Genomic DNA, 14,614 nt, shown 5'->3' with positions numbered 1-14,614 from the left:
TTGGTTTAGAATTTCAAAACCAAGATGTGTTTGAGTTATCATGCAAAAGCCATACCTAAGATATTTATTGCTTTAGTGGTGCTTTACATATTTTACTAATACACTAACATAATTATGTCGTTTCTTGTTCATGATTTTTATTGCTAAAAATTGTTGCCAAAGCTTACAATATAAATATTGATAAGATGATTTTTTATGCTGCTCAGTTCTTATAATACACTTTACATAATTAAGCGACGTTCTTTTGTTTACTGTCATTTTTATATTAATGTGGTAATAAATACTAAAAGTATTATATATTCGAAGCTCCCGGGTATCTATCCGTGTACCGTAAATCTTGCGTGCGCCATTTCACGGGTTCAAGGGCAATGTTTTTAAATGTAAAAAAGATCTAATAACTAACCATATTAGGCCTGAGTTAATTTTCTATGCAAAAAACACAAAGATATAATAAAAAATAACGATGGAAGTCTAGTTTCGAGTATATTAATAGCTTCTGAAGAAGCGAGCTGTCTAGTTAATTTTTACAAAAAGTCCATCAATCACCGAATCAGGCCTCGTTAACACACGCGCGCGTTTAGTTCTATAAGTCCGGGCTATCCAGAACACTTTGCCGTTAAAGATTTTGATCTATTAGGTGAATGACGCGGCGTTTCCCTGACGGCTAGCGCCAACCAATATAAAGAGTCGCTTTTAATACAAATTTAATCAACCGAATTCAGGCCTTTCGGAGTCGCTTGAAACATCTTGTCCTTCTTTGTAGACGCACCGTGTAATGACTTTAAGCGCCCATAAATGACTGTTGTTTGGAAATTTATTAACTGACGTTTTGGGTACGTATTGTGCTGTTTGTACTCTCACGTCCTCGCTCACCTCCGATGATTAATTATACATTACGTTCTCGTAACTGAAGAAAAAACGTGAGGTGTCGATAAGTCATTATTGATTTTTATTACTTTATATAAATAACTTTTTTATTTGCACTAATAATAAAGCTGTTAATTTAGTTATAAACTAGATGTGAAGAGACTTTTATTACGAATATGATTTTTGAAAAAATTAAATAAACGTAATTAACAGCATAGCTATACATTATAATTGTGTTTGCAAGCAAACGAAAAAAAAACCGACTTCAATTATATCGACAAGTAATACAACGTAAGTAGACGAAAAAATAGTCAAGTAAATACGAATTATCAAAGATTACTCCAAAAGTTGTAATCAGGTCTCGATGAATTTTAAATGTAACCACATGATAAACATCGGCTTTCGATTAAATTAAAAATCATCAATGTCGGTACACCCAGTAAAAAGTTATGCGGATTTTTCAGTTTCCCTCGATTTATCTGGGATCCCATCATCAGATCCTGGTTTCCTTATCATGGTACCACACCAAGAATATCTCCTTTTTAACAAAAAAGAATTATCAAAATCGGTTCATCAACGACGAAGTTATCCCTGAACATATATTAAAAAAATATATACGGTCGAATTGAGTAACCTCCTACTTTTTTGAAGTCGGTTAAAAATGGGAATTTATAACTACTGCGGAAAAGCGCGCACGAAGCACGTTCGCGTTTTACGCAATAATAACAATATTAGGAACCTCACACGATCAGCCTGCGCCTAGGCAACGGCAAGTAATTGGCTCCGGTCATGCGATTACGTTCCTAGTCGATTTAATTACCGCGAAATGATCAGTGTGCCGGCCTCCTGCAATTTACCTATCAATCAATAACTGAGCGGCTAGTACACTGGCAGGAGTCGGACAAATATTTATAGGTACATAGGTTTCAATCACTAGCTAAATACAGCCTCAGTGAAAGGTAACGTCGAAAGCTGAACACTGTAAATAAAAGACAAGGTGGTAATATTATTGTATACATATAGGTAAATATTTTGAGTTTAAAACTTAGATAAATTCAAAATGTAAAATTAGCATTAAATGAAAAGCGCATTGCACTGTCATATTTGTTTTAGTTATGACACTTTATGACTAGTTGGTCATAGTCCTCGTTTGTGTAATTATCGAATTATTATTAAATATTGTTAGTAAGCATGTATGTAGTTCGTGGCGCAGTTTTGTGCAAAGGTCAGTTTCTAGTGCGTACACGTTTTTGCACCCGCTTAAGCAGAAGTAATAATCTATAGAAATAGCAAATACAGCCTTAAAAACTTTTACGTGGAATTTTTGTACGTATAAGTACTTTTAATTGAGCTTGTCGATAAAAATAACGGTGAAGACAAATAACATTTATATTTTAAAAGATAGGTAACCAGAATTTTACTTTGTTAAATTACACTTTAAAAAAAAATCATAACTCAATGCTATTCAAAAAAATTAGCGAAGTATGCATTTATTACATGTTCTTCAGTACAATTATATCAATATTTAATATCTGGGGGCACGGAAGTGCCCCCGCCAAGACGAGCCAAAAAAAAGCTAACATATATGCCTATAAGCCACATATTTTGACTAAGGTGTAGAGTTTGTGAAGTTAGGGCTTGTAGAGTTAGGACGTGTAGAGTTAGAAGCTTGGCTCTACATGAGATCTGATAACTTTTTGACAGTGCGAGCCATATTCTCGTCTTGGCAACATTTTACATGAAAATGTTTTTGGTGGGATATTTTTGAACGTTGACTGTAAGAGACCACTATTACTGATAAGGCCGACTATGCACTTTTTTTAAGTTATATTATTATTATTTCTCTTATGTAATTACAAATGTGCAATAAAATGTTAAATAAATAAATACAAGCTATTAATATCAATATTTTCTAGTATAATGAAAAATATTTAAAAGGATGTAAACGCTTTTTTATCACAACTATTTATTGTATTTAATTAAAGTGTATTTTGTACCCTTGAGTTTATAATATGATATAACTCGCTACATTTAGGTCGTCACAAGAAATTTATTAAATTTATAAGCGCGTTATTTCGAAGTTTATTATTCAACAAATTACTCAATTCTTTTCCCAAAGGTGAAGTTTGTAATTTTTTTGCGATATACATGTCAATTATGTGAACAAAAAAATACACTATGCTGACTTTCTTATTAAAAATGTTGTATTTTATTACAATTGTTATATTTTTTATACGTCCAAGCATTTAACTTTTTTAAGCAATCGTATTATAGACTTGATCAACTTGGTGAGACATATATAAAGTATTATGGTTCCGGATATATTTCGAAATTTATATCATGATGTTTACCATAATCAAGCATGTACAATTTATTATTTTTCTTACAGCACACATAAAATGTTTCTCTTCTTATGACATGAAAGTTTCAATTAGTATTTATTTATTTATTTATTTATGCATAAAAAAAAAACTTAGAACTAACATTACAGTAGCCCAACGCGTTAGTGTGTGTTAGTTTTAAGTTTTTTTTATGCATAAATAAATAAATTATTCAGTACTTAAAAAAACATGATATTATTTTTCATTTAATGTTATGAGTTTTTTTTTTTGAACTGCAATAGGCTGAATTGACAGACTAAGATATTATAAGATAAGTTAATGTTATAAGTTTTTAAGCCATATTGTTGCGTAAGAACGTATTTTTGACCGACTTCCAAAAAAGGAGGAGGTTCTCAATTCGATTGTATTTTTCTTATGTATGTTATCTCAGAACTTTTAAATAGGTGGACCGATTTTGGTTATATTTTTTAATCGAAAGGTAGTGCGTGTCGTGTAGTCCCATTTACATTTTATTGAGCTATGAGAAGTCGATACTTTTCGAGTTATGTATACCTAATGCGTATTGATTTGTTTTTTTTTTTCGTCGACCTACGTTTATACTGAAAAACTTTTCACTAGGTATACCTATTTTGATGATTTTTATTTTAATCGATTGTTAATACTTGTTTTGTTGGTACATTTAAATTTTAACGAAATCTGATAACTGTTTTTTAAAAAATCTTTGATAACGCGTATTTATACTTGACTATTTTTCGTCTACCTACCTTGTATTACTTGTCTATGTAATTTAAGTCTTTTTTCCGTTTGCAAGCAAACACAATTATTTTCTGTAAAAATAACAAGCATATTACACTTATTAGTTATTTTCAATTAAATAGTTTAAAAATGTTATAAGAAATAAAACTGATTATGTTTGCCAGGAACCCTTATTTCTTAAATTACTTAACTTGTTTTAACTAATTTTATTAATAATTATCAAAAATATTAACAACATATATTCTTAAGGAACATTAACCACATCACAAATAGTTTGTGTAAAGATTGTTTTTTTTTTTATGAAGCCATTACGTCAATGATTATAGCGATACAGGATTACTATAATGGCTTCGAAAATGGTACTTCGGCCTGGAATCTGGAGACGTGTAAAGTTGGAGATCTTTTTACTTACGTCACCATTTTAGGCGTTAAGCTTTAGTTTTATCAAGACATAAAGACCCGTATGAATTTATCTTGAATGGCGTTGACAAAAATGAGAATATAAATAATGTAATGAATTATTCAGCGTGATCGGTATGGAGGGCCGTTGTTCCTGAGGAGTAAAAACGTTTCGCGCGCCCGTCTGCCGGAATGCTGCGTCCGATGCCTTTTTGTGTAATTGTCTCCGAGCACGCACTCATCCATTATCTACTAACTGATTTAGGAATTAGAGATTCCAAAATTTTTTACTTAGCTCTCAGACACCAGTTAATTTATGCTGAAACCAAATTTGACTCCGAAAACTTTTATGATCAATTAAAAAAATGTCAAGATACAGTTTGTGTTAATTAGGTAATAAAATAATCGATTAAGGTGTTTTAAAATTCTAATTGGTTATAAAAGTATAAATTACTATTGTTTTACACTTGTTAAATTTACAGTTAAATTCCAAGAAGTACTCTGTTATATATACTTTTTGAATGCGCTTGAGGTTTGAAGTTGGATAATGTATTTTATTGATATTGTATGATATGATATTGTGTTGTTTGTTAAAATTTATTGATACTCCTGGAATAAAATAAAAAACAATTATGACTACATTATTTTTAGTATAAATATTAAAATAGGTCATTAATCTATATATCACGCATAATATTGTAATAAATAAATATTTTTTTAGTTGAAATTGTAGTAGGTAGTTATTTTGTAAAAAGTCATACAGAATGTGAAACTTACTCGTTAAAAAAAAGTTACTCGAATCTAATAATCGTATAATTTCATATACCTAAAGGTGCAGTGTATTTGCAAATATAACTCTTGATCAATTTTTTAAAACTTTCAATGTGACACATAACGACACAACGTTTCACACAAAAAATTTGCCTAACTATAAGGCAAGTTAAGAATTCTCGTCTCGCTGCGCCGACTTCATTTAAACCGATGTCATTGTTTCTATAATTAACACTAATTTGCAGTTTTCATTATTATTCCGTACCGCGCCTTTGATTATCAGATTTTTTTAAGGCAAGCACGTCCATCTTCCTTTTGAACGCTGAAGCGGTAATGTTTGGCGAAATCGTTAATTGAATTTTCAGTCTTAGTCCTGTGCAATAAACTTTAAAAACATATTTTATTGTTCTTAAATTATGACTGGGCACGGTATTGCGGCAGTAGTCGGCGTTTACTCACGTTTAGCGCTCAATGAAATTGCATCAATCGGTATCGTGCCGCAATTATTGGTATTTTTATTAAAGGTATACCTTTAATTTAACATTTTTTTGCACAAGAGTGTTCAGGTGTCACTTTTTAAAACGTACATTTGAAAAGTTATTCGCAACTACACACGACATTTCCTCATTGTCGGTGCTCCTTCTGTGTAATTATTTTGATTTGATAATAATTGCCGGCAGGATACAAGTGTTCATGAGTTGAATTAAAAGGAATTTTGGTTTTTTTTAATGAAATTATTTATTACAGGTACACTTCGACCTCCGGGGCTCATTGGCGGGAGCAAGCCTAAAGTTGCTACACCGGCGGTTGTTTCGAAGATAGAGCAATATAAACGCGAAAATCCAACAATTTTTGCGTGGGAGATTCGCGAAAGACTCATTTCTGAAGGTAAGTTAGATATTAATCGTTAAAGATATTCTACAAACCAGGAGCAAAATGTTCTCTTTATTAAACAAACGCCCTGAGCGATCACGCCTCGTCTTTCTCATAATCATGCATTTATTTCTTTTGAAAACAACGTGTCTCACAGAAATGAAATGTCAACTAAAACCCATTTATAAATGAAACTAAATTTAGAAATGTTTTTTAAAAGTTGCAATATTTTATAAAAAACAAGAAACATGACATCCTTTTATAAACGTATATAATAAATATTTGCGGTATAAATTACACAAATTTTGTAAATACGTAATTAATTTAACTCTAATTACTGCTGAAGATAAAAAGAATAATAAACGTAAAATCTGAGTATTTCTCTGTTACCTTTGAAATATTTTACAAAGGACTTTACAACCAAACCAAGTACTTACGAATAGTCTTGACAATAGTTGTGTTGGTTAAAACAAAACTGTGCAGTAATTGCTACCCAAAAAATAAAATGAAGTTTAATGACCTCTTGAAAGTATTTCTCATGGTTTTATTTTTATAGTAGGTATGTGTACCGGTAGGCTGCTCGAGTTACAAAGCGCATGCGTGCGTGTTTACAGTAATTTTATAATATAAACATCAATTTTTCTGAATTCGAAAAAGAGAAGCTGAAATCGACTTTCTCGGTAATAAGTTTTTGATCACCTTTTGTAAATTTAAAAAACTTATTAAGAGTCATTTTTCAGTTTTGTTATACTTTATAGATTTACTTACATGTAAACGTTAAAAATTCAAAGTTAAATTTAAGTAAAACTGTAATTAATTTTTTAATTTGAGGCCCCAAATGTGTAATTGAAAATAAATATTATCAAAACTATCTGACAATTTCAAAAATGTACATATTTTCGAAATTGACAGATATAATCATAATCAAATTAATAGGTATATTTCAACTCAATAATGATTAAACATGTAAGTTAAGAATGAAAATAATCATATTATGAGTTAATAAGTTTAAACAATAAGGTCACTGCTAATAGGCGCTCTGGTTATCTACGCAGTCACTAAATACCTTTATATCCAATTAGGGGATTTGACCGCTTGTGTATTGAACTTTAGTTATTTTTGTGTCAATACGTTTTGGGAGGTCACATGGTAAAGCCAATGAAGTGCAACCCCGAATATGGTCTATTAGTTTTGGTGATGGCCGCCGGCTTACCGAGCGGATATCTTGTAATATGAGAACGGTTTTGAAGTAAATAGACTTAAAAACACACACGATATAGTACATAGTAAAGTTTATAAGCTATCATTACACTATAAAGTTGATTAGGAACGTACAAATGATTCGCGTGTTATATTTATAAATCCAGTCGAAACGAATCTTTATCTCTCTCTCATTGATCATCAGTCTTCTCTTTTTGCATTTTATACGAATCATCAATACTTTTTTTGTAATAAAATTGCTCATCTTGTTGGAGATGCAGTGATCCGCTAATTAATTTCAAAATCGTAAACTCGGCGTCGTTTATTACACTCCATTTCAAATAAGAAAAACTAATTGCTATCTTTATTTTTGCATAAAGTATTCTTATTATATACAATGGCTTTATCATTAAATATGCGAATTACAGAATTATCAGCACCGTACGTATCAAAAAGAACACGATGGGCGTTTTTAAGTTTGAGGCCATCGAGCCAATTGCGATAATTGCACGAGCGACACCTCTCGTTTCCATGTAATAAAAATGCATTTACGAAAATGAACCTTATTGCTCAAGTACCGAATGACGGAAATCAGCTTATAAAAGTAGTCTCTTAAGGTATGAAGTTCTTTATGGTTCTTAGAACTTATTGTAATTCTTTAACTGAATGCTCTTGGGCTTGCAGTTTCTCTAGTAACGAGTCGGCTGTGCATGCGATCATCTGCTAAACTGGTTTAGCTTATGAGACCATTTCTGGTTTAGACGATATCATTGGAGACCGGATTAGAAGACGGTAGCATTCTTGATGGGAAGCGTGCAAAACTGGGTTGTTACATTGGTTCACAATCATAGAATATACGGGTATCTAATTTACATGTACATCATCATGAAATGTCATCGTAGACAATGCTTATCTTATAGCGCCCAATTTACTAATTAATTTACATTTTTTATCTATTTTCTGGTTAAAAAATAAATTTATTTCTCATTAAAATCACTATTCACTTGCATTTACAAATTTACTACTTGTCTATCTTAGACTCAAAATTCATATACGATTCAGCCTGCAACATCCCACTGGTATATGCCACTTGCTCCATGTAGGTGAACGATCGGAGTGTAATCCACCACGCTTCTCACGGACGACACGAAATTCATACATGTAAGAGTAATCAAAAAAATTTGATTTTGTTTTGTAGGTAGCTTACATCATTATTATTTAGAACAAATATTTTTAAGTATCACTTGATTGGTTTTTCGTGTGGTGAGTAAAACTAACTTTAAAAAGAAATAACTTTTAGTGACAATAGACTTGAATTACTAGAATATATAAACGATGGTTGTTGTTATGAATTTCTATCGTTTATCTCCAGATAGAGAAACAGGGCCTTGGTGGAAACAAACAAAGAGTTCCACAAATCGATCTAGAAATCTCGAAAATATCCGTGTATTGGTATACAAAAATAATACCGCTAAAAATATTTTCGTTTTTCTTAAATCGATTGAATTTTTTTCTACTGAAGCTCTGTAAAATCTAATTATTATGAAGAAGTAAAAAAAGTTAAGTTTGTACAACTTCATGTACTTTTAAAATATATTCTTATATAGCAGATAAAAAGAAATAAACTTCAATTTACATACCTGCTATAGTAAAATAGTTTTCTAAATAACTTTAAATCATAAGAATTACTAAACTAGTACGGAAAATCATACTTCAATGTAAGCTGGAGCGACTATTACGGTAATAGCCTAGAGCCTGGTGCCCTTAAAATATGTACTTACTTTTAAATAAATTGAAGTAAGCAGTAAACACTAATAATTGTTTAAGGTTCGTTATTGAGAATTGACTCTTATGGTTAGTGGACGAAAAGTTCCAGTGCAACGTTTGGCATTGTAATATTTTTTTTCTCTTATCTCCGTTTCTGACTGATATTATCGTCATTTGTTGAAATGTGTTTAAAATAATTGCTCGATCGCGGTGCACTCATGACTATGCTGTATGTGAAAATTGCACGCGATGCCATGGCGGTTGTTATGCGTAAATGCTTACATATTTGCTGTTAAACGTGGTAGGACTTTAGCCTCGAAAAATTAAATACTAAATTGTACAGTTAGGTTTCATGGCTGCATTCACAAAACGCGGCGGAGGCATTGTTCGTTTTCCGTGCTCGGACTGTCTGAAAAGCCGTGATGTAGTTATGATTGATTCTATTAGATCAGCGATGGTTTCGGTGTATCAAAGCGTGTTGACCGGACCGGACCACCTGCTGACGAAGGAGCCGCTATGATCTCAAATGTCGCGGGAAGCAAGAATTAGTTAGAAGTGATCATTGAATAATTTAATTTAATGCTATTATTTATCATTTTGTGACATACGTCCATATGTAATATTTACGTTTGCTATTTCAATTTCAGTACATATGTATTACTATTTGTAAATTATAAAATGGTGGTAATTAAAGACTTCAAGTAAAAAAAAAAACTAACATTTATGCAATATTATCTAATCACCAATTGTATCGTCTACCTGTTTATCAGTCATTACTATACTTTCAAATAAAATAAAAATAGTAACAAATATTTATGATATAATTATGTTGTATTGACAGTAGTAATTTGTCGTTATGTATCTGATGATTTTGGTTGTGTCTATCTTACGTTTAAACTCTGTGGTACGTACAAAATATAACTAATAGAATTTTAATCAAATTTATAACAAAATGATCGCGGACAATGCCATGATTTTTTACTAAGAAACGCGTGCCCAGCTCTCGGCGTGCTTATGAAACTGTCTAAATTGATTAAACTTCATATCTGAATAGCGGCGTACTTTCAATGTGCTCCTTTTTTATCTCCGTGACCTATACAAACTTATTTTGAAAAACGAAAACGTAAATTTATCTGGAGGATGTAATATACATGATACATAGTTAAGACCACTACTTAATTTTTTACATTTCATTGCGAACTAAATTAAATAGAATGCTAACCTTATTAGAAACGTTAATCAGTTTCTTAAGTAAGTTTAGATGTTATGTTAAAATACAGAGAGAAAGTAATAAAAATTGTCCTTTGTTTTGGTTTTTTTGTTGTTGTAAATATCAATAACACATTGACTTTGTCATGATTAAAACTGTTTTATTTAACAAATATTTAAAGTTATAGGGTGGACTCAAAGCGGAGGCTACACCGCGCATTTTTGTTGTTTACTATTTTGTGAATTTGTTATTCTACTAATATTATAAACGCGAAAGTTTGTATGTATGGATGTTTGTTCCTCTTTCACGCAAAAACTACCGAATGGATTTTAATGAAAACTTACAGTACTTATAGCTTATACATTAGAATAACACAAGGCTATAATTTTTTGAGATAGTGTGTGAACTGTCCAAAATATAACGATAATTGTCAAGTAAGTCGGAAAAAAATCTGCCATCTTCGAGCTATTCCTGCGTACGCTGCAAAAACTGTGAAGTTTACATGTATATATTATATATATAGCAGGAATGTTTATCTTAATTAGTCCTACAAAAAAGTCCGCGACAGCATGTATCTATCTTTTATGAGTAAGTCACTACCACTAAAAAAGTGAACCATAAATACAATAAAAAGTGATAATACATTTCTAATGCACATTTGATGGTAACAAATTGATTTTTATAACAAAATAAATACTTTTATTAAACTTCGTCTTTTACACTACATCATTTGGACGATAATTAATCTATATAAATAAATAAAATTGGAGTGTCTGTTTGTAATATTAAAATAACCGCTTTGTACTAAATGTATATGGATGTATACACGGTACATATATCAAAATAACATTTTTTACAATTTTTGTCTGTCTGTCTGTTTGTTCTAGCTAATCTCTGAAACGGCTGGACCGATTTTGATGGGATCTTTTATTTTATAAATTTATTTATTTTATAACTCGTCGAACTGAACAATAACTTTTTTGTTAAATTCCACGCGGACGAAGTCGCGGGCACAACCAGTATAATATATAGTGAATACAAATGTACTCTTTTAAGTTATTCATTTAAATTTTTAGGAAATAAAAAGTCATTAAGATAAATAACAAGAACAATAAAACCCATGATTCAAAATCTTCTGTTACGTTATTCCTACGATAATGATGAAAACAATAAGCCTCAAACTTTTATCATTCACATAATAGGATCTGTCATAAACACCGCTTTCACCTCGTGATGTGTTCACGTTAATTATCGATAGTCTTCGGAAGCGGTTATCAAAACAGAGCGATTCATCGAGACCGTCTAAATTTTAATAAGGTGCCCACTACCGCTTTTGTTGGCGATGACTGCGCTGTTTCGGACAATAGCTTACGCAACTTATCGACTAAAAATCGATATCGTTTTACGAGGCGTTACGGCCGGCTCTGGCTACTGACCAAATTTTGATTAATTGCATTCTTAAAACCACAAAGTGTAGGGGCTGTTCCTACCTTAATTATTTAGTGGCGCCGATTAATTAGCGAATCCAATGACGAGATGTTTTACGAGAGGTTGTTAAAATACCATGAATCGAGTTTTCATTTTTATGTTAATGTTTTTTGTCAATTTACTCGTTACTATTAGAGAGAGAGTTTGGTAATAAAAATTAAAAAAAATGCACTATTCTTTAATGTTAAGACGATCTGTGTAGATGTTATGTTATGATGTTGACATATATTTTAATTGTGTGCAAGTAGCGTTATTTACATACTCCTCGTTGTAATCTATTTTTTTTTAATTTATTTAGGATGTAACGACAAAAACATACAAACTTACTCTTAACGGAAAGAGTAGTACCTCGTCATGGACAAAGAATGGGAATGTTTTTTATTTGACAAGTTTTTTGACATTTACTAACAAGGTCTCGCTTCGGTGTTCGGGAGAAATAAATCAAATCGATATCCACATAGGTCCCAATAAACCGATACATTTATTAATTTGTTACAGCATTAAATTGGTTCTCAGCATTATATGTACTTAAAATACAATGTCATCTAGTAAGGCTCATGGTTTTCATCTTTATAACAGAGTTGTAGACATGGAATTCCTATATCCATTTGTGACGATCTATACTTACCAAATAATATTAATATTTACGAATTCTGTTTAACTGGTGAGACTTAACTGACTTACTTTATCTAAGATTAATGCGTAAGAAGTTACTAGCCGTATTATGACGATCATTAATAATATTGGCACATTTGTTAATTCAACTATTGATTGCTAATTGAAACGGGTTGAAGAGCGGGTGCGTAGCGTAGGCGTTTAGCGCAACGCAACGGTCGGCAGCGGCCCCCCGCCGGCACGGACACCTTTTTACTTGGTCCACACCGCGGGTGCCGCTTGATTGCCTCCGATCTCATCGTTTTACGTTCCTCATAAAGCCAACAATAATTCATTTAGACGACGTGACGCCACTCACTCGTTAACTGGCTCCACTTGTTCGGAGCGGACGTGATTCCAGATCGCTTGCGACCACGTATCGCGTACAATTCCGATACGTAACAAAATGAAAGTTTACAATTAGTGTCGTTTACCCCCGCTCGAGAAAGGGACTGTCCGTGACTTCCCTCAAACGAGCCCGTAATGACTTACCTTTAATTCTTTAATTATAAAACATTTATAAAATCTCACTATCTATAGTCATGATAAGCTTGATGTGCCATTTAGTTTTTTTGGAAGACGTCAAATGATACGACTGGTATTTTTTTGTATGTAAATATTGTACGAGCAGTAAATGTAACAAATAACTTTCTTTTCTTCGAATCTAACTAATAATATGATTATTACCTGCATAGCTAATCAGTTATGAGGTAACAGTCGAGTAATTTCCATTTCTCCGGTAATGGGACTAATCAAATTTATCTAAAGCCGGTTCAGGTAAAACAAATAAATTCATTCCGAACCATTAGGCACGAGATCCGTTTGTTAATGTCTCAATTTAGAAGCGGACGTAAATCTTCAAAGGCGTGACAATTACTGTTACTTCCCGGCAATACAAACAAAAAGGTTTTCCGTCAATTATCGATAAATTAACCCGATTAAACACTCCACAGCAGACGGCGCCGGATTGTCTTATCTTTGGACATGCCACGCTTTTAGGCAGGGACCAACCTAACAACACTCCAAAGTAAAACATTAAGATTTTTGGAGCCAATTTGCTTTTTATTAGGTTTTCATGGATGTATTTTTGTATGTCATCAAGAATACGTAGGGGTATAGGTATAAACCTTATTTGGGTATTACGAAAATTTGTTTTTTTTTTTATGTTTTTATAAATAATCGGTGTAACAAAGTCGCTAAGTATCTAGCTATAAAGAATATCCAGCTTCTTTTATTTAATGCATCTAAAGCTTTTAATAGAAGCGGACCCCATTGTGACTAATCATGATAAAACGACTTTGGACAAATTGCATGAGCGTGACTAGGCATTTAGGGCCCGCGTCCGATCCCAAATCATTAAAAGAACAATTATAGATATCGGATTCCCACCTGCAACCTGTTGACGGATAATGATCTCTTTCAAAACAAATAGTTAACCAGTGGTCTTTGTCATTGCATGATCAACGATGAAAAACACATGACAGAAGATACAGTTTAATAATCACTTAAAGGTAAAAACATTAAAATGACTGGAATAAGGCTACCACTTGAAACTTCAGCTTATGCAGCTTTCAAATAAATGATAAAAATAATAATGATTAACTGTAAATTTTAAGAGTGCTATTAAAACTTAAAGATCATTTAGCAAATCAGTTTATTTTAGCCTTAAGTAAAATAGCTTTTTCGCAAAAAATACTTTATTCAAATTGAAGATAGGCCCTGAATTATAAAGTGTGGGTACGGTATTTTGTGGTTTGTTGATGAAGAACAACAAGCAATTTAACTGTTTTTCTAAAGATCATGTACATTTTTTATTTGTGATGAACTGGGAAATAGATAACTGGTGACTCGGTGATCTTACAAAATGTTACAGCATATTCAACGGTTTCTTTTCTTTTTTATTAAAATGTTGTTGCCAATTTAATTGAATATCTCGCCGGTAAATGATCAGTTCTCATTGGCGCAAGTATCAGTCAGCCATATTGGGGTATTAGCTATGCGCTCGATTCAGACAGCCTTCTAAAGAGGCATCTTAACGCGCCGATTACGAGTCAAACAAATTGTGTTGAGGGCAGCTTTTTGTACTTTCGACGTGCTAACAATAAGCGAAGGCGCGCAACTGATCATTACTATTATACTGTATAAGGCTTTGTGTTTTGAGTAAATTATAACAGGTCGGCTTTGCATTGTGTTTGATGCACCAGTATCGTTCCGACGTGCGCGAAAGTCTCAATGGGCCTTCATTACGAACAGTGACAACAATAAATTTAACTTTATCGAGTAAATG

General features: G+C 32.1%; 1 protein-coding gene across 1 annotated transcript in view; it reads left to right on the top strand.

Moving 5' to 3' along the window:
* LOC123669886 (paired box protein Pax-6-like) overlaps positions 1-14,614 on the top strand; it is a 52,215-nt gene that overhangs the window by 33,984 nt on the left and 3,617 nt on the right. Inside the window, exon 3 of the mRNA XM_045603406.1 lies at positions 5,883-6,023. Coding sequence (XP_045459362.1) covers positions 5,883-6,023 — 141 coding nt within the window. The remainder of the gene's footprint in view (positions 1-5,882; positions 6,024-14,614) is intronic.

Source organism: Melitaea cinxia, chromosome 4 (assembly GCF_905220565.1).
Source record: "Melitaea cinxia chromosome 4, ilMelCinx1.1, whole genome shotgun sequence".
In the NCBI taxonomy this organism is placed as follows: Eukaryota; Metazoa; Arthropoda; class Insecta; order Lepidoptera; family Nymphalidae; genus Melitaea; species Melitaea cinxia.
Note: the sequence above shows the minus strand (reverse complement) of the source record. Positions and strands in the feature narration are given on the sequence as shown.